Raw genomic sequence first — 25324 nt, 5'->3', positions numbered from 1 at the left:
TCATTTTGTTTTTTTTCCTCTTTGTTATACTGTAATTTTTGGTGTTCCATACGATTAATGGTTGTCAACGTTTTTATTTCTGCCTTGTAGCCTGATTTTATATATTTTGGATGAGCACAGATAGAAAATAGAAGGACAGTAGTAGCTTGCAGAAGTACAGTGAAACGGAAAGTAATGCAAACTGTTTTAAAATTTGTCCAATTCTTCAGTTTTCAGTAGATCGGATTGTAGACTGTGCATTCTTTATTGTACTCATTGTTGTTAACGATTTTATAGCTACATTATAGATGTTTGTGTGTAAATTTTATTTAATTAAAATTTAATTTAATTAAAACCAACCGCTAATCCATTTTACTTTCAGCATGATAATACGTTCTTCGTTCATAGCACAATTGACGGAATTATGTCTAATTACCTTTCTCATCCATCCCCTCATTCCAGGCCCAGGAACCACTAAACAAACCGGGCACGAACGACTTCGTTTAACCTCTCCCCTTTTTTTGTCTCCGGATGAGGTAGTAAAACATAATAGAACAGTAATAAACAACGCAACAACAGCAAAGAACAAAACCAGTCAGCAAAAACAAAAAGTTAATCACAACAACAACAACAACCACCACCACCAAATCGAGAGTAAGACTTGCGGGCAATTGTTCACGGGCGGGCGGCGGCGGCGGTTAACCACAAAAAAGAAGATTATGATAATGATTCACACGCACGCGTGGGGGGGTGAAAGAAGAAATGAACCGAGTCCTGGAGCGGGGTCGATCCATCCGACCTGCCGGCCGAGGCTGTGCTGTACCTTCCTACTGTCAGAGTGTCAAATTTTGCAAACTTTGCGAAACTTTGACGAATGAAAACCCAGGCATACTAGATTCGCGTGTGCGCGCTTCCCTAAGAAAAAAATAAATGGCAGCAGACAGTGTGTGTGTGTTTGTTAGTAGGAGGCAACATTAACAACGCAACACGGTTGGTTGAATTGTTTACAATTATAGGTATTCGTTTGTTTTTTTTTTTGTTTGGTTAGGTGCAACCTCTATCTATTTTTCCCATTTTTTAGAATATTAATTGTAGAAAGTTTACAACTTGTGTGTGTATTTTTCGTAGAAAAAAATATCTATTTAGCAAAAGTGTGCACGCAACTTGCGGATTTCGCTCAAATTTTAGGGTTACATTATAAGTTTAATTTGTTAATTTTTCTTGTGTGAAAAAAAATAAACAAATAACTCGTTCAAAGCTTGAGCTAGACATTCCCTGTCTAGTTGCAGCTTTGATGGCGGGTGAAATAAATGTTAAAGGCATTATTTTGGACACTAGTTCTTCTTTATCGATTGTTCATTCGGCCTTAATCATGATTGTAGCTTCGAGTCTTCAGGTGAGGAAATTTTAGGCCAAACGTAAAGTAATTGTAAAAAATCGAAGAGAATTATTATTAGCAGAACACACACAAATGTTTAATTAGACTATACTAGTGCGGGTGTGTTGAACAGTGGTGTAGATATTATTTTGTTCTAATTAAACACAAAAAAATTAAAGATAAAAAAAAACAATCAAACACAAACCCTGCGAATTTATAGAAACTTTTTTACTTTAATAAATATTTTCCTAAAACACTCAACTAGAAAAAAAAACAATCAAGGCAGTTATGCAGCACGCACAATTTTGGTTACGAAAAAAAAACTGTGTAGACTCAGTGTGCTTCGTTAAAGCGATCGTCTACTGTAGAGATAATTTTAATGCTCAATTAGTTTTCTTGACTCTTCATACGGGACTGAGAATGCTTTTGGGAAGATTACTAACTTCACTGTAGTTGCTTTTTTCCACTCTCAACAGCGCAGCTCTTCTACAGCTATTACAATTATAGGTACTACTCATCGTTAAGCACGCATCTTTCGCTGTTTCCTCCAAATTGTTATCGCTCATCGGGAATAGAATTTGCTCAAAATGGTGGTTAGCGGAATGTTTAATCCTGGCAGTGGGCCACATTTTTCCTAGTTCAAATAACCGTAGACTTTACGATAGAGAATCAGTACACTCCAACACAGAACGAACGAAAACGTCCGTCTGCATAATTCTTGCCAAATTTAGTCTAGTAGAAACATTGTAGCTTTATTAGCGATGACTGTTTATTTTTCTGTTATCCCTCAACATTAAATGAAAGTAGGATTTAAACCCAATTTCTTTCCTTCCATAGTCAAATATAAGGAAACTACGAGCAACTATTTTGAAACAAATTTAGCGAGAGTTTTTAATAACATAATTTCCTTCCCCCTCCAAAAAAAGGTAAATAAAAATCCTGCCAAATAATAAACGGTACAGTTTGTATCAACTCAACACATCTTGAAACTAAAACCAACATTAAATGTGTACCATTAAAGCAACAGAGACCGTATGCTGTTTAGTAATGCACACGCCCTGAGTTGAATCCATCATGGTAAAACGCCACCATAAAAGATACCCCTTAAACGATATCAAACCTTCTAAACGAGATTAACAAGACAAGATTCACAAACGCTATCGCTACGAGCGAACAAGAGCAGTAACAATATCATCACACGCAAACACACAACAAACAACACACACACACACACACACGCATACATATAAACACATTCTTAAAATCGAAACAAACTAAACAAAAGATCAAAATCCACGAGTCTTTTTTGATATTTTGTAAATATAATTGACGCAGTAAGAAACATGCGAAACAAAAAAAAATTAAAACATTAACCCCGAGAATTCATACTCTAAATTAACGTAATTTATTAAGAGAAAAGAAGAAAACAAAAACAAGAAACAAGCTAAGCGATAAATTCTACGCGCAACCCAAACAGTAAATAGATTGTATCCCTTACAGAGGAGAGGGGTAAAAAAGAAAAAATAAAATCAAAGACAATGTCCGGGTTTGGGGACATAAAAGTTTAAAAACAAAAACTGACCCGGCTACGGTTACGCGGTTGAATCGAACAACTTTACTAACGGGATTAAAGCAAAAGCAAACAAATTGTGCGGAAGAAGAAGATCACACCACACACACACACACGCTCACCATACATGCAGTGAAATGGAGCCGATTATTTTTGTACATAATGAGTGAAAGAAGACAAAACACAACTAACACAAAAAGAAGATGATGAAGAAGAAGAAGGTGAAAAACAACCAGTAAAACAACAGAAAACAAAATTCTATACACTGTAAGCGTCGAAAGAAAATGATGATAAATAAACATTGGAAAGGTAATGTACTGTAATGGAGTAATAAATATAGGATTATTTGAGTTTTATTGCTGTTTGCGATCCGAAAGTGCCATCAAACCTTTTCTTTGTTTCATCGAATTTTTGGTGATTTTTGATTTTAAATAGGTTATGGAGCGTAAAACGTGAAAATTTGGTGATTTTTGGATGTAGCTGTTTGCGTTAAACCTAGGAGCTGGTGAGATTTTTTGATGATGGTAGGTGATGATAGAGCCGGGGTGGCTCGTGCTGTTTCAAGCACTCGTCTCTATTCAACTCGGTCTTGGGCCACTTGTCGCCAATTTCCTAGTCGTCTCAGAAGTCGCAAATCGCTTTCGACCTGGTCGAGCCATCGTGCACGTTGGGCCCCCCTGTTCCTGGTGCCGGTAGCTCGTGATTCATACGCCTCCGCCACTCTCCGCTTTCAGTTTGTACTCCGCCAAATATCGTCCGCACCACTTTCCGCTCGAACACGGCAAGGGCGCGCATGTCTTCCGTAAGCTGCGTCACGGCTTCAAGTCCATAAAGAACTACCGGTCTAAAAATGGTTTTGTACATTGTTAGCTTCGTGCGGCGGCGTACGCTTCCTGATCGTAGCGTAGCGTAGCGTTTTAGGCCCGATTTCCCGCTTGGAAGCGCCGCTGGATCTCCTTACTAGTGTTGTTGTCCGCGGTCAACAGCGATCCCAAATACACGAACTCCTCTTCTAGTTCGTTGCCGTCAACGGTGACCGTCCGTGGGAGACGCGCATTTGCTTTGAACCTCTTGCTTTCATGTATTTGGTCTTCGACGCATTTATTTTTAGCTCAATTCTCCTAGACTCCGCTTTCAATCTGACGTAGATGGCCTCCGCCGTCGCAAAGTTCCTGGCTATGATATCGAAGTCATCTGAAAAGCCTAGAACTTGGCTACCCTTGGTAAAAATTGTGCCTCTCGTTTCGATGCCCGCTCTTCGGATCACCCCCTCAAGAGCGTCTTAACCCTCGTCGCGTCTCGAAGGTAATCGAGTGTCCCAGCCCAAGCAACAATGTGCCATTTCTGCAAGATCTGTCGGATAGTCAAAATTTAGCCCGGCCGTAGTTGCGCGAGCCCCCATGAAACCCGCCTGATAATTCTCTACGAAACCTTGTGCTATCGGTGATAGCCGGCGTAACAGGATCCGGGAGAGTACCTTGTAGGCGGCGTTTACCAGCGTAATACCACGATAGTTGTAGCAGTTCCGCCTCCTGCGACTTCGCCATTGAGGTGTTCATCGAAGAACTGCTTACATCTGTCGACCACTTCGCGCTCGTTTGTGATTAGATTCCCTCCCTCGTCCCTACACATGTCAGGTTTCGGTGTGTAGCCCTGCCGAGTTTGGTTCACCTTCTCATAAAACTTGCGCGTGTCATTAGCTCGGAATAGTTGCTCTAATTCTTCACAATCTCTGTCCTCCTTTTGGCGCTTTTTCCTCCTCAGGATCGTGGTCAACTGGCTCCTAGCTCTTCGGTATTTGGCCAGGTTCTCTCTAGTGGCAATACTTAGAAAATTTTTCCAAGCATTTTTTTTCTCCTCCACTGCTTGTTGGCATTCCCCATCAAACCAATCATTTTGTGTACTCCGAGGCTCAATACCTAGTCTCCGATGGCCGAGCGTATACTGCCCCAACCGTCTTCGAGGTTTGAAGCACCTAACTCCTCGGAAGAAGGCAGTGCCTCATTCAATACTCGCGCGTAGTTCTCGGCTGCTTGCGGGTTATCTAGCTGTTGTTCGCTGTTTATTTTTACTGAACCGACAATTGTCAGTATAGTGCCCGTGCTAACATGGAAACACAATGTTTCACAAACGTACAGATTCTGGAAGTCATGGTATACCGTACGACACGGTTCCAGTTTTATCAAAAATAATGGTCTTCACTTTGTCGGCATTCTCCAGTGGTCCAGCCACTTTCACCAGTAATCCCGTGAAATGCCCCAACACCGGTCGAAACCATAACGCCGGTAGGTGTTTCCAAGCACAGCGCACACGGACATGCTATCGTCAGCACGCTCAGTGCACAACAGAAAGCATGACTGACAATGATCTACTCCCGATTCAAATCTTTTCGGCAGCATTTGTCATGGGAATGTGGCTGAGATCGATCAATCCGCTGATCGTCTATCCGGCACGGCAATCACGAACGGAACAAAGTAAGGGGACAACTGCTGATTCCACTGCTGGTCAACTTCTGTAGCAGATTGTCAGATTCCGGCACAGAGTACCTACTTTAAATGTACCCACGGTTCCATATATAATTCCATTTAATTATTGCAGCACAACAAACAACTACTGCATTTCCGTTACCATTTTTCCATATAGTTACCGTTATGAATATTGAATATCATTAGTTACCAATTTTTCCATAGTTACCATTTTTCCATACTTACAATTCCATTTAACTACAACTGATTTTCTTTTCTTCTAATTAGTCCAGCATTTAAGCTATACATTTTTGCAATTCAGATTTCAGAATTCTCATTCCTGCATTGAAGCACTTTCTTTTCAAACCCAGCATTTAAGCAAAAAAAATCTCAATACTTTTATTCCTGCATTTAAGCAACTTTTTTCCGAGTCCAGCATTTAACCCTCTAACGGGCAACATCGTAAACACGATGCGATCGAGCAAATGATTACTTTATAATAAAAGTACACTCAAAAGAAGCTCGAGTGTTGATTTTCATGGGAAAAGATTTATCTGGAGGACCGCTAGGTATGAAATAGTACAATTTCTCATTTCAGTTTTTCATGCCTAACGCTCTAACCAAATATTTTTTCAGTTCAAATATACCACAAAATTGAAAAAAAGCATGTAAGTTACTCATAGGAAAAATTTGAGATCGAACATTTTGTTCTAGATGTCCTTTTACTTCAAACGTAAAAACGGGAATATTCGCACCATAATTTTTTTCGGGATTTTTTGGAATTCTTGTTTTTGAAAGATGGTAACTTTTGAACGCATGGTCAGAATGTTGTGATAATAGTATCAACATGTCAGGAAATCTGTTCTGAACATATTTCTCATATTGTCAATTCAAGACAAATTTCGTATGTGGCTCTGGAGCTCCAAAGACGAAGGCCGTCTACAGACGGTCTTACCCGTTAGAGGGTTAAACAATAAATCTCATTGTTCGATTCAGATTATACAAGCCTCTGCATTGAAGCAAACTCGCTCTTTCGCAATTCCGTCTTCATGTAAATTTCCCGCATTTAAGCGTATTAAATTAATAAACTATATCAGATTATTTAACCTTTGGTCATTCGGGTTTATCTTACCTAACGAGTTCGCCATTTTCCTCGTCGCCAATTGTACTGTAGAAGAACCCATAAATAGCTTCTACACTTCACGCTAGTGACAGTTATAATAATGATTTATTTAACAGCTCAGAGTCTATGTTTACTAGATCAAGAACACAGAGTTATTGTACGATACTACATCTTCGTGTGCACAATGCGCATTTATGATGGTGTAGTTGAAGAAACGGCCTGTTATCCTCAACAAGATGTGCATGTCGTTGATCGCTTTCCAGTCCATTGTGTGATCATTCAAATGCATTCTGCCCATCACTTTGAAGCCCGTTTCTAGTTCGGTGGTTGCTCCATTGCTCTGGTAAAACTGGGCGTTGCCGCCATGAATCCTCCACACCTTTTTGCCTTTGCGGTAGATTTCCTGAGTACCATGATGCCAAACTTTCGGGGTTTCTAACTGATCGAGCAGCATCCTGTCGCCAACCACGAAATTTAACGATCTGCTATTCCAGCTACCAAACATCCATTCCGAGTTCTTGTTTCGTCGCCTTTGTCCATGCCGAATGTTCCGAGTGGTATTGTTTTGATCGTTCGTAGTAGACAGCTTTAGGTAAGTCGCCTTACCAGGGCCACACTACCGAGTCGCGTGATGGGGCTACCATCGTATAGTGCCGAGACTACACAGTGCCTACTATCCTGTCGGAATACGATCTTAGTTTCCACCGGGGTTGGTGACCCGATCTCCACTAAGATTGCTCGTATTCCGGCTGGTACCACGAGGAGGTATGGATAGGAAATGCAGGATCCAAATTCTGCGCAGTTTGCTTTAATTTTGCTTGAGAATCGTTCAGATAATCGAATTGACAGTTAGTTTTATCCATAAATAAATAAATGTGCTGTCCCAAAGCTGGTCATGCACCCCCACACCGTATGACTCCAACTACCATGTTTTACTGTTGCCCTTAGCTGCAATATCGTTGGTCACTTTTCTATAGAGATTGTTAATATTTATCTCACGCACACTGCGTATACGCACACGCGATTTGTTTTCGTTATAGGATTTTTTTTCCACAGCGAAATCTTTTCCTGATGGACACAAACCACCAATACAGTCACACATTTGCAACCTTTATACACACGGTCCTACAGAGACTGTAGATTACAGAGGTGCCGAGACACTCAAAAACCGCTAAATTTTGAACGAAAGCGAGTTTCCTTTATTTATAATGGCACTCTCCGTTTTGTTTCAAAATTTAGCGGATTTCGAGTGTCTCGGCGCCTCTGTAATCTACAGTCTTTGTACACGGTCCTGGTAGGCAGCCATGTTTTTGCAGTCGGCATCTAACCATTTGCGTAAATGAAACAGCATGATACCGCTATAAGTTCTGTTCCTTTGACTCCCCAAGTAACCATAAGCATTAACCCAAAACTGTATTCTGAGAATAAATAAGCATTCATAGGGCTAACTACTGTATACCAACAATCTTAATGTTTCTAAAACTACAGTATTCGGTAAAACGAATATTCGGCCAATTTTAAATTGGACTGATATTCGGGCCAAATATTTGATTTGATTTTTTTTTGGTTTTTTAGAACCGACTTACCGGAATGATTAATTGAATTCATAATCTATCCAATATCCACTGAAGAAAAAACCTTTGCCACTTCCCCCTCTCCATCGAGAATAGGTATCTTCAAAATTGTCTTCACTTCTTTTGCTTCGAGTCTCCGGATCTCAATTCCAGGTCCAAAATGGCTCTGTTACCAGATTGTTTTCATTTGGCAGAGATAAGATACCTAATTCATACTACAATAACTAATAATTTTCTTCTTCTAAATTTTGATTGTTCAAGGCTAACTTGATTCTTACTTATCGATGATTGGTACCTTAGTATTACCACAGCGTATTTCGATCTATTTGTTTGCCCATCTAATTTGGCTGGCAAAATGAAAACCATTCTTTAATCTTTTTCGATCGAAAACCCGTTCCATCGAAATACAGAATATAGCAGGGTATTTAAATATTTGTTATTTTACAGACCAATTGCTGATGCATGTTTATGAAAACGTTTTGTAAAACTTTTTACGATTCTGTTAACTCACAGTACGCCAAAAGTGAATATTCCGCTCCCTCTTATTCCGAATTATCATTCTTATCTTCTAAATTTAACAAAGGACAAATACGTGTTATTCATAATACTTTATAAAGCCGTATAGCCGTTTACAGCAAAACAAATTGTCAAGCACTAAATTAAGGAAGTTTCGGACCATCCACTGGCAAGTCCATTATTTCTAGTAATAAGAATTTCATTTTAATAGTCACATTGAACTGCTTCTCCTATGTTGTCTCATATCAAACCAAAAACGAAGGGCAATGATACTTACAAATCGATGCACCACCGGTGATCAAGCGATCGGCTTTATCAGGTATATTCGAACCAACAACTGACGGAAGAAGGTGATAATCTTTTTCTTCTTACTTTTTAACCACCTGAATAACATCCTCGTCTTGCATGATGTGCGATATCCCGACTCGTTGCGGGGAATATTTAGTTGAGGTCCCCCATACCAGCGCGTACTTAAACTGGTCCGCCAGCGTTCGATGAATAGCGTGGCACACATGCTCCACAGTGACTCCCTTAAAAATAAAATAAAACGATAACACCCATAAATTTAAAAACGAAACAGAACAAAGCCTATCTTTACCCTTCTTAGGATCAAACCATCGTCGAAATCCGGAGGCGCACCCGGCTTCTTCGTATATACTCTTATCAGCATCAGGTGTTCCCAGAGAACCTCCAACAGATAGTCCAAGTTCAGGTGCATATTACAGCTGACCACCACACTGAACGGCTGGCGAGCCAACCGGTCAACCTCCTCAATTGAAATCTGATCGATTTTGTTGTAAACGTAAATACATGGAAGATAAATTCGGTTACCCGAAACCACATCGATAAACTCGTCCTCAGTGCAATCCTCTCGGAACAGAACTTCGGCGTTGAAAATTTTAAAAGAATGTAAAATAGTTTGCACCATTTTCTCATTGCATCTAGTTAATGGACAAGTCGAATTGAAGCTAACGCCGCCTCCCTTCTTGATCTTGAAGTAGATGTTTGGTTTTCGCTTATTCAATCTCAGTCCGACGGATTCCAACTCGTACTCAAGCAAATCACGATGTACGTTAGGCTTAGTGGCGTCCAGCATCATCAACACCAGATCCGCGGTACGGGCTACGGCAATAACCTGCCGGCCACGACCTTTTCCCTGAGCTGCACCTTCGATGATTCCCGGCAGATCCAGCAGTTGTATATTGGCACCCTTGTATTCGATCACACCCGGAATGCAGGTCAACGTAGTAAACTCATAGTTTGCCGCTTCGGACTCAGTCTTGGTTAGCGTGGATAGCAGTGTGGACTTACCGACGGACGGAAAACCAATTAGGGCAATTCTTGCGTCACCGGATTTCAGTACATCGAAACCGTCTCCTTTTTCGCCCTTCTTCGATGGTTCTAGCAGCTGGGACCGGTACTTAGCTAGTTTGGCTTTAAGCAGCCCAAGATGATACTCGGTGGCTGACGAAAAAATAAGTTTTTATCTTTAACCGGACTACCATAACAAACACACGTTTTGTTCCCTACCTTTATTCTTTTGAGTTTTGGCAATCTCCTTCTCAATGTCGGAGATTTTTTCCAGAATACCCATGATGCGTCAACTAACTACCGACCGTAAACGAAAGAAGATCAACTTAAAAGTGGTTATTTTTGCTAAATTATTCGTTCGGGTAGGAATTTTTCTTGAGCGAATTGAAAGAAACACCGAAACCGACGTCGACGGACGGACGTCCTGAACAAATTCTGACAAACGTCAAAACATTAAAAGGCAGAGCTGCCAGATTTTCAGAAACTTATCGGAAAGTGCTCGAATAGTAGAGAAACTGCTAGAAAATTGAAACGAGATGTGCTTCACAGAGAACAGACATATTTTAACTATTTTCTTACCTGGTTTATTCGTTATGTGCGCACAAAACGTTTTCTTGTACACTCATAGCATTGCCCATATAGAATGTTTGTGAAAATTTGTGCACATTATTGTCTGTCTCTTGCACTCTTTAACAAATTTCTGTTTTACTTCACAAATAAAACAAATCTTAACAGATGTGGTTATTGTCTGTATTCCCAAACTAAAATGAGTAATCAGTCAACCCCGTTTGTGAATACAAGTGGCGCCGTCTACATACAAATAGCCAAAGCTAATGAAATCGAGCTTATTTTTTCCACAAATGTCCGTGACCGCTACAAAAATTTACATAAGCGCTCGATTACCATACAAGGCTGCCAGATAACACACGTTAACCGGCAATGGAATGCATTCGTTCAACCCAGGGGGGATCTATCGGTAAGGAATTGTGAAACTCACATGTGAAGGGGCAGGCAGGTAACCATAATTTTCAATGCCGCTCTTGCTATTTATTTTCTTACCGATTTGCTGCTCTTGCCTGTATATGTAGCTTCCGAAAAGTTTCTTAGTTTGTTTTATTTACGCAAAAAAGCAGATAAATGCATTGTCGGGATCAAAACAATACAAGCGACAATTGCGCTGCGTGTTTGGGTTTGAGTTTCTGTCAACTGCAGCAGACAAAAATAGAGTTGCGAGTCCCCTGGCTCGAAATCAATCATAAGCCGTTTGGTCCATGACAGTACAAACGTCATGGACCAAACACCATCTGCGGTAACGCACACATGTAAGGAATTTGACAGCAATAGTTCCCCCCTGGTTCAACCCCGGAGTAATTTGCTGTAGATATGCGCAGTGCGTCGCTTTTGGTTTTGCTCTAGATGGCATTGATTGAAAGCGGAATACTCAGTAGCAACTCGTTGATGACAGGGCGAACGCTGTGCTCTACACTCTTAAATGATTCTACCTGTAAATAGGTTTGGCCAATTTTGGCTACTTGCAACCGATAATTGAATTATTCTCTGCGTCAAATAACGCACTTTTAAGTTTCTACTATCAATTTTTTGGTAGAAAAACTACTCAAAATCTGAGTTACACTTTAAGGACATTTTGAGTACCCAGGTAACCAATAAGCATTTCCAATGCAATTTAAATGCAAGCCAATAAGCATTTAAGTTGCCTTAAATGCTACTTAAATGCTATTTTGGCAAAATATGCGGCTACTTTACTGCTAGCCCTCTTATAGTGCTGACAATGCTTATTTGCAGCTAGTTACCAACAAGAAGAATTTAAATAGAATTGTGGATGCCAGTTTACAACAGTTATGCAGTCGAAAGGCTGATAAACAGCAACATGCAGTATAAAACGCCAGGGATGCTAATAAACGATTGATTTACTGCTTATACTAAAGCCACAGACAAACAGACGAGACACTCGCGATAATTCCATCGTCCAATCAAAAACCACTCATTTTTCAAAAAAGCATGTTTCGCAACATGGCCACACCGCGGCGCGCGAGTGTTGCTTTGAGTTTTCAGTATAAAACCATTCACATGTACAAAACCCTGCAAATGCAAGCTACTCCGCAATATGCATAACAGAGGGTGCTAGTGTGCAAGCAAAATGTGCAGGACGATGGTTTTTAAAGGATTTTCTTCTAAGTGTCATGTCAGTTCGTCAGTGCTAATGCTTATTGGTTACCTGGGTAGTTTTAACCAAGTTTTAGCAAAAATTCATCCAATTTACGGGTAAATTCATTTAAGAGTGTAGTTAGAAATTAGATTACATACTCCTCCTCTAGTCGCTCGTGACGGTTGATCACTCTTGAAAATACATCCGCTTGACCTATCCGCTTGAAGCTATCAATGGAATATGTAGGGAGAAGGGTTTAGGGGCCAGCGTTGTAGTCTGTTGGCGTTGTAGATGGAATTGGGCTTCTTCGAGCCAAATATCTGCAAGAACAGCTTCACAGCTTCCCTGTCTTCAAGTTCCGGAAGGCACCGAACCGGAAAGACAAACAAAACACGGTAGCCAAAATCCGTACCAGGAAGCTGTACAGAGGGTGGCTGATGAAACTGGGGTGACTTACATTAAGGTGGACACAAAGCAGCTGTCGGGATGCGAGTTTGTAACATCTCTGTAGTATTTACCCATTACACTCACTCATTTTGGTTTGCGACAGACAACTCTGGTTCCGATAAAATTTGCTCACACGTGTTCCTCGAATAACGGAATATTCGCCAATTTTTTGGTAAGTAAAGTCCTTCCGTTTGATCTAGTTTTAGTTGGGATAGTGATATGAAAATAAAACGATCCAATCCATTTCTATCTTCTTATTTACACGATTCGCTATAGTCTTGCTCTAAGTTGATTCAATTTCGCCTTCCTTGTACATGTACTGTAAATAATGATACTTTTATTGAAAAATAATAAATATTACTGCTTTTAAATTCTTTCCATATGCCTTGAAATATGTTTATATGCATTGCTCTATTCTACTCATTTATATATGTTAAACATTTTGTCCTCCATCAACAGTTCTCATTATATAGTCTATCCATTTGTAGGACTTCCACCATAAAAATATTGTGATAGAATTGTTTAAAATTTTAGTTTCTTGGGTAACAGACTGGACAACAGATTCTCGCTTATTCGTGATGCAACGCCTCCGCTATAGATTACATCCGACGTGTAGAAATTTGTACAGTGTAGTTTATACTTTGAAGAGGAAAACCTATGTATTCGTATTTCTACTATTGATTCACAGATTGGAAGAAACGCTGAAAGTTGGCCATCGGGAAGGGTAGCGTTTTCAGGATGAGCTTCAGCTAGTAGTAGTTAAAGAAAACGGTATGATTGTGCTGTCGGTTCAATCAATGGTGCCCCGCATCACACCATCTCACCCTCTCCGCCTTGATCTCAGTAGGTACCACTTCCGGTATTTCCCATGTATTCGGTCCACCGTTGTTGCTCGTAACTGTGCAGCTTGGAGCACACTTCCCGCGAGGGATTCAGATCTGTACTGCATGAACAGCCAATCTCCACTCGGGTGACGATTATCTGCGTTTCGTATTTCTGATAGCTAGGTTTCAGATTTGGGATGCGTGATTTCAAACATTGCTTTAGGAACTTCTTTTCCAGCTGCAGTAGGTCGTCACTGCTAAAGGTCTGGTAGGCGGAGAGCTTCTCCTGTACGCAAGTCAGATCCCGTTCGAGGAACAGTGGCGGGTAGGTTTCCGATTCGCGGATGTTCATCACGAACACGTAGTCTATGGTTGGGTTCACGGTGGAGGAGTTCAGTGATTTAAGAAGCACTCCCGAGGAGGCGATCGATGGAAGGATATTTCCATTCGGCGGTGACTCCGTTGTCGTTGGAGGAGACGCGCTTGTAGTTGATGATGGTTGAACCGAAACTGCGTTTGGTTGGGATTCTCGTTTTTCTTTGTTATAATCGTAGTTCAAAGAGCTCACATCTGAAAACAAATTCATAAAGTTCGGTTGTTACGAGAGCATCCTAATAAGCAAGAAGTGAGAACAAACCATTTATGGCTTCTTTGGCTTCCTTTTCCATTTCCAGATCCCATAGCGTTTCCTTGGACCCTTTGGAATTATTTTCATTTTCCTTCATTTCGTCTAAAATTTCATCGTTAAGAAGAACTTTTTTAACAATCTGCGAATTTGGATTGGACTCGTTGAACACTTGATCCTCTAGCGATGGGTCATGCAAGTCAACGTCATCTGAAGCATATCGCAATAATGTTGAAACTTTAGCAATAAGGCAAACAGAAACACTTACCGAAAACTCCAAATTTACTTCGTACATCCCTTCCACCTGAATAGCGATTTTCACTGCTTCTATAGTGTGGTCTCTGATATCTACGGCGTTCATTCTCGTCATTAACTGCACCGTAATCGTAATCCAATTGCGGCGGTGGAACAGGAATTTGGTTCTGCATAAAAGGGTTTCGCTACAAAACAATCACACAGAGGGAATTTACAATGATAATCTAAATAATAAGTGTTCCAACTAACCGAATTTGCATCCATTTGATCGTAAGGTAGATAAATGTAAGGTTTATCGTTTCCACCATTCAACAGATCTTCACCGTCATTCGCATTGTAGGTGTATTTCTTATAGACATTATTCATGTTCAGCTTTTCCTTCCGTTTGTTCTCTTCATCGACTTCCAGCGTTTCCGGTATTCGGTTGGTGTTCAACATTTGCTCGCGAAGCCGTTGTTTCCTCAACTCTGTAGCGGCCTTGTTAGGACCCGTCATCACGACGCCTACATCATCGGCCTGAGACTGATTGGCTTCCACACTACCGGACACTCTGTGTTGGTCCAACTTTTTGTCCATACGTACCTGAATCTGTTGCGTATCACTAGCCTTCCGGCCATCATCCTTTCCTTTCAGTTTCATTTTGGGATGCTTAATCGGAGTTACGTATCCTTCTCGCAATTGTTGTCTCTCGGTTTCGTTCAGTTTGATCAACAAATCGTCCGTGGAAAAGATTACTGCCCCCGGAGGTTCCATGTGACGGTTGATTGCATACAGTTTAAGCACCGATGATTCGTTGTATCGAAGCATACAAGTGTCTGCCCGTGATTGCTGAATGATATCGCTTTCTGTAACGAGAAAACTTGAGAGTAACCGCTATTTCCGGAATACTAAAATGTTCGATTACCTGGAATAAATTGGTACTCTTCACTGGTTTTAAGTTTGTTCCTACATTGAAGCTGCCAATGTAGAAAGAAGTCACCACCGCCTGTCTGGGAAACAGTGACACCTCCAAGTAAACTGTTAGGGCCCCCTGAGTCCTTCACAGTATTGTCCAGGAAGGGTTTTCCGTTTGTACCATTCAGAATCGTCGTTTGCGAATAATAATAGATCGGAAAACCTGGTCCAGTGTTATACTTTACCATGAAATCTGTGACATTGTCGTGGTCAAAATGACCAGGAACTATCGAGCTGACACTTTCCGAATCTACAATAAGGTTGATAGTTAATTTATTTTCATAAATTACTCACTCCTTAGAGTTGTTACCTGGAATAGTATATGCCCAAAGCTGCGTTTTGTTCACCCCATCGAAGGCGTAGATAGTAGAATTGAAAGAACTCACAACAACATCCTCTACTGAATCGTTATTTAAATCCGTCAACACTGCCGGCACCATAAATCCTGATGAGTCAAGCCGCATTACAGGATCAAAGTCCTTCTCATCAGTGAACTTCATCAGGCTCTCCTGCTTTAAAGTATAGATACCACCCGGCGAGTTTTGCCCTCCGGTAACCATCAAAAACTGCTCCGAACCACCATTTTGTACCAAAACTTGAATCGGCACAAACATCTCCTCTCTATACGGCGTCGGAATACTCTTCAGAATTATTCCCGTAGCTCCGGAAATCAGCTTAATATGCCCTCCATGAGCCGTTTGCGTTTCCTCAACGTGAACCGCCAGGACATCCGGAATACCGTCATTGTTCAAATCTCTCACCACATTTATCGTATACAAATCAATGCTCGTTTCGGCGTAACTCTCCAAATCCGAATAGTCCTTCAACTCCCACAGAATGTTTCCATTTTTACCATCAACCGCCAAAATCAATCCACCCCTTCCGGCCGCCACGCAATCGCTCTGCCCATCCGAGTTGATGTCAATGGCACACTTAAGTGAAAAAATCGTAAACGACGTCCACCGCTGCCACAGCGTATCGCCACTGATGCCATTCAGCGCCAGCAACCCGCCGCCGCACATATCCGTCAAACCCGTCTTCTGCGAGGTACACCGCGGAATGAACCCACGCGAATCATCAATCATCTCATCGATCCCATATCCGACAATCACATCCTGCACCCCATCACCGTTGACATCCAGCTTACGCAGCGGACTTTCGCTGTTAACCCGAGCAATCACCCGTGTCCACACCTTCTGCACCGTGATCTGTGTGCACGGTACCACCTCCAGCGAAGCATTCCCGGCGTCCGATCCGCTGTACAGCAAACTGTTGAATCCGTCCCGAATCACGGCACCGCTGAAGGGTGACTCCTTGTGCAGCCAGACTTTGATCTTTTGCAGCGGTGCAGGGAATGCCGTCAGCAATAGGGCCGCCAGTACGATAAGGCCTGGAAGGGGAAATTTTTTATTTTAGTACTTTTCTGGATATAGCTATTAATTCCGGACGAGAATGATAATGCAATTTAACGTATTACGTATTGAAATTAATATATTTCACTATTACCAGTTTAAATTATGGTGCTCGGGGCTATGTGGCTAACATTGGAAATCGGATAGTTTTCACAGTAGTGACATAGGGTTCTCTCAAGCACTGGGATACTCTTAACTATAATAATTGTTAGTTAATACAAGCCGTAATATACCCCATCCTAAACGGCCTGATAGTCACCAATTTAATTTATTTAATATATAGCGACCGTCATAATACAAATTCAATCAAATGATTCGAAAAGCTAGGGCAAAATTTAGGTAGAAACGAATTTTAAGATATTTCGATTTTCAGGTTTTTTTTCTACTGTGTTTTAAAATGGATATAGATACAACGAAAGTGCAACAAAAAATAATCTGAATTATATACATCAGAAAAAAGTGTGAAAATATTTTTATCATCTTTTGAGGCAGGCTTCAATTGCTCTACACTGTTTACGAACTGCTCATGCCACCAGAGTCCAAATCAAAGGAGAGAGAATTCCTTATGAACATCCTTTGAACACCGAGATCGTGACCGACATTTCTCCCAATGATGCTGTGAATTCTCTGCTCGAAAGCATTGCTTGAATATAACTCATTGTAGTGTAGTCGATTTCATTTTGAAAGAGAGCCGTAAAAATTGAAACGAGGGATATGTAATCGAAAGCTCCTTCAAAATCGTGGAAAGAACAAAGTGCCGTTTCCTGATATTTGAGTGATTCTTAATTAAAGTCATTACACAGTGCAGTGCGGTTTCCGGAGATTTACCATGTTGGTAAGCATGTTGATTTCCATCAACGGAAAGCTCTTTAGAATCTCATTGCAAATTTAATTATCTGGAATTTTCTCCATCAACTTAAGAAACGTTGATGTCAAACTTATTGGTCTGAAAGCTCTATGCATGCTTTTTTCTCTTCATCTCCTTTAGACATGAACCTCTAATTTCCACCATATGGGATGTGTCCCAAAGCGAAATTGGTTCGAAAACGGTTGATGAACTCGGACATTATAACGTCGTAGATTTCCTGTAGAAAAATGGGTGGAATACCATCTGGACCTGGAGATTTCATTGGTTCAAAGAAGCTAAGTGCCAATTTCATCGAAGCCTCCGTAAGCAATCTGCGTGCAAGCTCTGTGCGAATGCACAGGTTTGCCGGCCTAAACGCCGGCTCTGGTAGCCGCCACTAGTAACATTTCGCGCTTAGCTGTTTCCAATTTCCCGCTCAACGTTACTAGCGACGTGATGATTTCTGCTGGAAACCATATGAAATACACTACTGGATACCGCCCAGATGGCATTTCTGAAATACTGTCTGAATACTCTTGCATTGCCCTTAGCTAAGAATCTCAATATAACTTTGACGACGGCAGTTTTTCCCGAGTGCTGGAAGACTCAAGTCCGTGCAAACCACAAAGGTTATCAAATATACACACTATATATACCGAACTTTCTGCAGCCTTTGACCGTATAAACCACGAGATAGCCAACTCCAAATACCACAAATTGGATTGTCACGACAATTTGCTGACTTGGTTTCGCTCCTACCTCACTTCTTTTGAAATCGGTAAATACATTTCGTCGCCCTTCACAGTTACCTTCAATGTTTCCCAAGGCAGTCGTTTGGGACCGTTCCTATATCTGTTGTACATAAATGACGTGCTTGAGATGATCATATGCTGACGACTTGAAAATGTACTATACAGTAAAAAGTGCTAATGACGCCCACCTCTTGCAACAGGATTTGGAAAACTTTGATGAATGATGCCGAAAACAAGATGTCATTAAATGTGTTCAACTGCTCAGCCATCTCTTCCGGTCGCAATGGTAACATGTATCTACATAGACTAATCTCATGTTTTTAGTCTTGACTGACCTTGAAATGCGGTCATACATATATATTAAAATACATAGCGTGGTTCTACAATTGATGATGGGATGGTAGGGGAAAGAAATGAAAATTTGCCGAAGAAAAAAAAATAAAATTTGTCTTCTTTTTCCTTTTTCTCTTGCTGTCTTTCGTTTAGCAAAGCAAAGCAAAGCCTAGGTGCTATATTCCGTTATCGAAACTTGACCTCCTGTTTTTATACGATAGACTTCGCAGCCAGCTGTTAGAATGCAGGACAATTGCAGGGTCAGTTGCTACGATCCTATTGACTCTAACAGCCTCTCCCAGTCGAGATTCGAACATACGACGACTGACTTGTTAGGCCAGCGTCGTACCTCGAAACCAACTGGGATGTGTTTCGTTTACCAAGTTCAAAAGTTATAAAAGTCTTTGCCAAGCTTCTACCAATAAAACAAAAAAAAGTTTATTCCAATGCGTTGTGTAGTTTCTGAGAAAAAGATACATAAAGTTTGAAAATCGTGGTTTTACAGGAGCGGCGTTTTATTCCGTTGAGGTTGTTCCACGCCGCACTGGAATGCTTATGTGTTCGATCGTTTTTCGGCCACTTCCCGTGGTCGGATCATTACAAAACTAGTATCAAAATAAGCGGAAAAGACTGCAGAATCAAAATCAGAAATAAAAAAACTTAACTTTGTTAAAATTTACTGCTTTAAATCTGTTTATCTCAAAAAAATTATACCTTTTCGATTTTTTTTTGTTATATTAGGTTGAATAATCTTAGCTCACAAGGAAACATCACTATCGGTCACAGGCTGAGAGCCTAACCATATACACCATAGTGTAGTCCTGTCGAACCAGAACATCACTGCACTGCTCGTATAGGTGTAGTCTATAGAACTTTTATGCGAAAACTTAACTTGAAATTTGTATGGCAATGTGACTCAATGGAGGTGCATGGTACATTGTGAATATCCTACACCCTCAAGTAACAGAACAAAAACAAAATGACATTTGCTTTTCCAAAATCACTTTTTTGTCCATCTAGAAGTGTTATTAAATTTTTCTCCTCGTTACGCTACACTTTCACTACACACTACACTATGTTATACCGCACTTTCCGCTAAACGGGACTCCGCAATTGGAAAGTGCGACTACACAGAACTGTGATCAAATTGCGACATGCTGCAATCACTGTCGTAAGAAAGAGAAAAAGCAACAACGGCAATTGGAATTAGGGTAAATAATCCAGAATTGGCTGGCAGGAATATTAATTTAAATAATCTCTGACTTAAAGCATGAGTTGTATTTGTAATAAATCGGAGTTTATCGCCGCAATTTAAACTAGGAAGCTCACGTTTTACAACATCTTTCTATCCCGTTGTTCGAGCACATCATTGTAGTAGTAGTTTTCTTTGCTAATGATCTTAAGGTCTGTCTCGCGGTCAATAAAGTAGAAGACGCCGTGTTCCTGCAACAGCAACTAGCTTTTCTAGAGCTTTTCTAGAGCTTTTTTAGATGGTGTAACGAAAATAGAATGGTACTCAACATTAGCAAGTGTTCAGTTGTGTCGTTCTCCAGGAAAAAACGACCAATCCTTTTGAACTATCATCTAGGGTAGCGGTTCCCAACCTTATTAGGTTCGCTAGCCCCCTGGCGGAGTTCCCTATACTATTCTGCAGCAAACTAAATTTTTAGCGAATCCCGGGGGTTCACGAACTCCCATTTGGGAAACGCTGATCTAGGATCCAGGCGGTAAACTGAGAAAAAGAGAGTCCTTCCTCAAGGACTTCGGAGTGCTCCTTGACTCACAGCTCACCTACAAGCAGCACATTAGCTACATCATTGCTAAAGCATCCCGCGGTCTTGCCCTAATCATGAGAACTGCAAAAAGCTTCACTGATATACATTGTTTGAAGATTTTGTACTGCTTGTCCATTCGGCGCTGGAATATTGCTCGGCGGTCTGGAATCCTCATTATCTTAACGGCGTTGATCGGTTAGAGAAAATACAATGAAGATTTATTCGATTCCTGCCATGGAAGCACCCGCTCCAGCTACCAAAATACGAAGTGCGTGCCTGATGCTAATTGGACTGGACACCCTAGCAACTAGGAGAAATCTGTGCCGAGCAATCATTGTAGCTGATATCCTGATGGTGAGGGCCAATCGCCCATGGCTTCTCAACCATATTAGTCTACGAGCTCAACCACGATCTCTTCGTAGCAGAATGTTCCTTGAAGTGCCGTTGCGAAGGACAAATTATACAGCAAACGGGACCATCGTCGGGCTACAATGATTTTTTAGCCAAGTGTCAGCTTGGTTCGACTTTCAATTAACTCGTAGGACTATTCGTGGGAACACCGAAAACCGTTCATAGCAATGGGCCTATCTGACAATGGGAAAAATAATCAATACAACACAAAACGAAGCTTAGCACATTAAAATTATCATAAACTTTGTTTCTTGCTGTTTTATACAACCTGATACGTAACAAAGAAAAGATAAAGAAGAAAGCTTTATTCGGTTATCAAGCAGCAAACGTACTGTAAATATGGTTGAAAGTTTGCCCACAGATAAGTTTGCCCAATTATGCCACAGTATCTAGTTAAAAAGAGAGAAAATTTCATCCTATATCATAAACGCATAACTTGTAACGCAATTAACAAATTATTAGTAGGAGACAAGTTTGATGACACTTCCAGGTGGACAAAAAAGTGATTTTAGAAACGCTTATTGTTTAATAAAATCATCCTTTTTCAATCAATATTATTTTCTTTTTGTTCTGTTACTTGACTGAAGTTTTTGGAGCGTCTTAGTAGAATACGAAACCTAAAAATAAAAAATAAGAAAACTTATCCAATTTAATTCTACTATGTGTATTTTATTTACGACAGATACGTATTTCGCCTACGACTTGCAGGCTTCCTCAGTGTCTGTGTTCGAAAACAGACACTGAGGAAGCCTGCAAGTCGTAGGCGAAATACGTATCTGTCGTGAATAAAATACACATAGTAGAATTAAATTGGATAAGTTTTCTTATTTTTTATTTTTAGGCTGTTACTTGAAGGTGTAAGATATTCATAAAGTAACATGCGCCTCCATTGAGTCACATTGCCATACAAATTTCAAGTTAAGTTTACTCAAAAAAGTTCCATAGGCTACATCTATACGAGCAGTGCAGTGATGGTCTGGATCGATAGAACTACACTATGGTGTATTTGGTTAAGCTCTAAGCCTGTGATCGATAGTGATGTTTCCTTGTCAGCTCACAACATTATAACACACAAAAAACATTTCTTTAATATTTTGCGATTTTTAATATACTTTAAATCGATATTTTTATTGAAACGATAATTAAAATACTTTCATTTAATACCTCCTTGACTTTATAGGAGATATAGTTCCGATTATGCAATGGAGATGCATTATGTTTTACTTTTAACTGCAAAAAAAAAAACGGTTTTAATGGATTTTCTTTGACACAACTGATTTGCATGCTGCTTGTTTTGTTGAAAAGCAAGTCGATTGCTTTTGAATACTTTATTTAGTTGTGTTAAAAAGTTATGTATAATTCATATGAGATTAAACAGGGTATTGGGCGAACAGGTGCGAATGGTCGTGGGTTCGAATCTTTGTAGAAACATGGGTTTATTCTCAGGCCTCTCATCACCCTTCCTACATGCTGAATTCTATAACATCCCGATGAAGCCTATTGACAGTGCAAAAATGAGAACCTTATAGTTAAATGCACCGTTTAGCTGTTCCAGGGATGGCTATAATTGGGGACAGCGCTTGTCATGTGGAACGAGGTGGGTAAAGTAGAGAAAGCATTGAAGGAAGGGTACCCAATTACACACATCAAAGCATAAAATTCAATATAATCATAAGCATATCGCTCACTCAATAGCGATTATAGCAAAAATAAATGCAGCGCGGGTTATACAGCAAACACCCGGGCGACATCATAATAGATCAACGATACTGGTCGGAGTGACGAGTCCATGCAGGAAAAAACAGGCTTTTCTCCTAAGCAACAATGTGAGTTTTATTGTACAATTATGGTGGTCTTCAAGACCATTTTTGGTCTTAAATACCATCCTAAAAGTGTAATAAAACCCAAATTGTTACGTGGGCTTGGTTACCTTTCCTTGGGATCTTAGGGGCCGTGCACTAATTACGTAAGGCATAACGGGGGGAGGGGGTGTTCCGCGAAATCTTACAAAATCTTATTTGGGGGGAGAGGGGTTGATTCATTTCTTACGTAAGATTTTCACACACGAAAAAAATTATGAAAAATTCACATTTTAATAGCCACTCATATTACTTGTTACAAAAAATTTCAAATTGATAAGTTGTGAAGTGTCGAAATCCTTCATACTGCAAGGAAAGGCGTAGCAACCTGCTGAGTATTTTAGCCTTGCCCACTCAGGGAAACAACAGTTGGGCTACTTGTTCTTGAGCCATCTGATGTCATTGGTATAGCATAAACCACGCCAGCTTTCCACGAGCGTTGAGGGTGGCTGATGGGTACAACTTTCTGAAGGGCACAGCTCGGCTTGACATTCAATGCAGGAGCGGTTACTGCGGTTATTATGGAAACCGCTACGGTTGTTTGCTGGTTGAGTGGAAAAATGTAAACATTGTTTAGTTTTCGCAGACCAGCCGAAAAGGAATTTAGTTATACGGAAGCGCAGTTTTGTAACTATTCTTTGCTGAAATATTGTCGCATTGACCCAATGCAAAGACTATTTCACAAAATGATAGCTAAGAAAGCACAAAAATTCGATTCTCTTCAACTAAATTCCTCTTCGGCTGGTCTGCGAAAACTAAACAATGTTTACCAATCACAAAACAACCGTAGTGGCTTCCATAGTAACCGCAGTAACCGCTCCTGCTTTGAATGTCATAACCTAACTGCGCCCTTCAGAAAATTAGACGCAACGGAGTACATTAGACGCAACGGAGTGTCAATTCCAACATAAGACCATGTCGCGGGTCATCTAGAAGAGGCAAAGAAGTTCTTTGTACGCTACTTGACGAGGACACGTGTTTAGACGATTTAGAGTGGATCAATGCAAATTAAGTGAACGCTAGTGAGTTTCTGAGCATACACCAACATTTATTGACAACCTCAATGCTGAAATACGTTCGGTTTGTGAGTGGGCCATAAAGGGATTTACAACAGATAATGGATTTTGTTTTTTATTAATTTTTTTGAACTTTGGTTTTTATAAACTTGTTTAAACTTTGTTGACTGTTTCAATATTCTCTCAATGTCTAACTTTTTAAATAAAACTTGAGTTTTGATGTTTTAAAAAATCTTACTAAGATTTTTTTATTGGGGGAGGGGGGATTGGCCAAAATCTTACAAAATCTTATATAGGGGGGAGGGGGGGTTCAAAAATGAGGAAAAAGCCCTTACGTAATTATTGCACGGCCCCTTACCTACTAGACAACATTTTTCACATTCTGCAATGTCATATCTTCCAGGTCACCCAAATTTGCCAACATTAGCACTTTTGATAATAAAGCATTTTATTTTTCAGTGAAAATATGAAGGAAATTATATAGTTTACTTAAAAAATGCATTTCATTTCAAGTTAGTCAAAGCGCAGCTTAGACTTGAAATATTACACTATAAGTTTCTGGTCATGATTATAGATCAAATTCTGAATGTTTTAAATAATTTCAGTCAAAATTTAGCCCGCTTTTATACAAATACATGTGCTGGTCATGTAATCATATTCAAGCTATATATCATGGATTTGTATGAATTCGGAATGAAATCGGAACAAAATTACCCAGTTCCTGAAATTAACCGATCCTTATAATTGTTAGTATATTAGGTTTGATAAACGAAATCAATCAACAATATCTGCTATGATGATATTGATGGTTGTACAAACTAGCAGGCACTGAACATTACAACTACTTATAAACTTTGTTGAGCAGGGTTATATTGCAAAACTTTAAATTAAACCACATTCCTCAACAGTCAACATGCCTCTCCCTTTCTACAAAATTCGTGCCGACCCAAGCAGCAAAAACAGCACACTCAAGTCAATTAACAAACCCATTCGGCAAAAGTTTCTCTCGGCCTGTCACACTTAAGCTTGTGTTTGAATACTTAATCACTCTTACAATGCCTTGCACAATGCAGCTTGTTATCTTCTTTCTAAACGAATGCCCTTGAACCTGCAGCTGAGGGACAGCAGAGGAGGTGATTTTTTTCTTTGTCTTTTGCAAGTCATCTCCTTTTCGCGTACCCATAAAACTAGCCAGCAAGAAACTTACCGATAAGTACCGTAATAGCAGCCAACCCATAGCAGAATGGTTCGCAGCAATTCCAGCATCGTCGTCTACGATACTTTTTCAAAATTGGACTCGACGTTCCACAACTTGTTGATTTGCTGTTGTTTCCCGCTCGACTTCTAGGTGCCATCAGCGGACGTTTCGCCCCACGGTCCTCATACGTTCGGCAAGTGCGCCCGTCCCGTATGAACACTTCATCTTCAACGTCATCGCTCAGATCTTCGTCCATACTAAGCGAGACACTGTCCCGTACCACCAGCTTCTCCGACGGTTGGTACGGTTTCATTTTCTTTCGTATAAGTTCCAGGTTTGCGGCCGCTGCCACTTGCCTCCGATTCGGTCGAACCGATGAAAGCACCAATTTGCCTACACGGCTCTCAGTAATCCTTCTCCACGACGTAATGCTTTTGTCAAGTCGCAATTTCAACACACGATTGCACCGAACGAAAGCAAGTCACGATTTTTTGCACTTCCACGGTATTTTCACCTACTAGCACAGCAGTTCT

The 25324-nt window shown here is 40.4% G+C and overlaps 3 protein-coding genes across 6 annotated transcripts in view; 1 reads left to right on the top strand and 2 right to left on the bottom strand.

Moving 5' to 3' along the window:
• LOC128743669 (very low-density lipoprotein receptor-like) overlaps positions 1-3257 on the top strand; it is a 726292-nt gene extending 723035 nt beyond the window's left edge. For all 4 annotated transcript variants that reach the window (XM_053840289.1, XM_053840287.1, XM_053840288.1 and 1 more), the window contains one exon: positions 442-3257. In XM_053840289.1, coding sequence (XP_053696264.1) covers positions 442-486 — 45 coding nt within the window. In that variant the 3' untranslated portion in view covers positions 487-3257. The remainder of the gene's footprint in view (positions 1-441) is intronic.
• A 5538-nt stretch (positions 3258-8795) lies between these two features.
• LOC128742561 (developmentally-regulated GTP-binding protein 2) lies at positions 8796-10321 on the bottom strand. Its single transcript, XM_053838960.1, has 3 exons — positions 10136-10321; positions 9204-10069; positions 8796-9135 (listed from the first exon to the last, which is right to left on the bottom strand). The coding sequence occupies exons 1-3, from the start codon at positions 10197-10199 to the stop codon at positions 8974-8976; spliced, it is 1092 nt and encodes a 363-aa protein (XP_053694935.1). The 5' UTR covers positions 10200-10321; the 3' UTR covers positions 8796-8973.
• Positions 10322-13370: 3049 nt separating this feature from the next.
• LOC128742302 (uncharacterized) lies at positions 13371-25119 on the bottom strand. The gene is made up of 7 exons (XM_053838630.1): positions 24801-25119; positions 15499-16578; positions 15139-15438; positions 14484-15079; positions 14248-14419; positions 13992-14189; positions 13371-13924 (listed from the first exon to the last, which is right to left on the bottom strand). The coding sequence occupies exons 1-7, from the start codon at positions 25102-25104 to the stop codon at positions 13371-13373; spliced, it is 3204 nt and encodes a 1067-aa protein (XP_053694605.1). The 5' UTR covers positions 25105-25119.
• Positions 25120-25324: the final 205 nt, after the last annotated feature.

The sequence above is a fragment of the Sabethes cyaneus genome, chromosome 3 (genome assembly GCF_943734655.1).
Source record: "Sabethes cyaneus chromosome 3, idSabCyanKW18_F2, whole genome shotgun sequence".
Classification (NCBI taxonomy): domain Eukaryota; kingdom Metazoa; phylum Arthropoda; class Insecta; order Diptera; family Culicidae; genus Sabethes; species Sabethes cyaneus.
The sequence above is the reverse complement of the archived record's forward strand: the minus strand, read 5'-3'. Positions and strand labels throughout refer to the sequence as shown.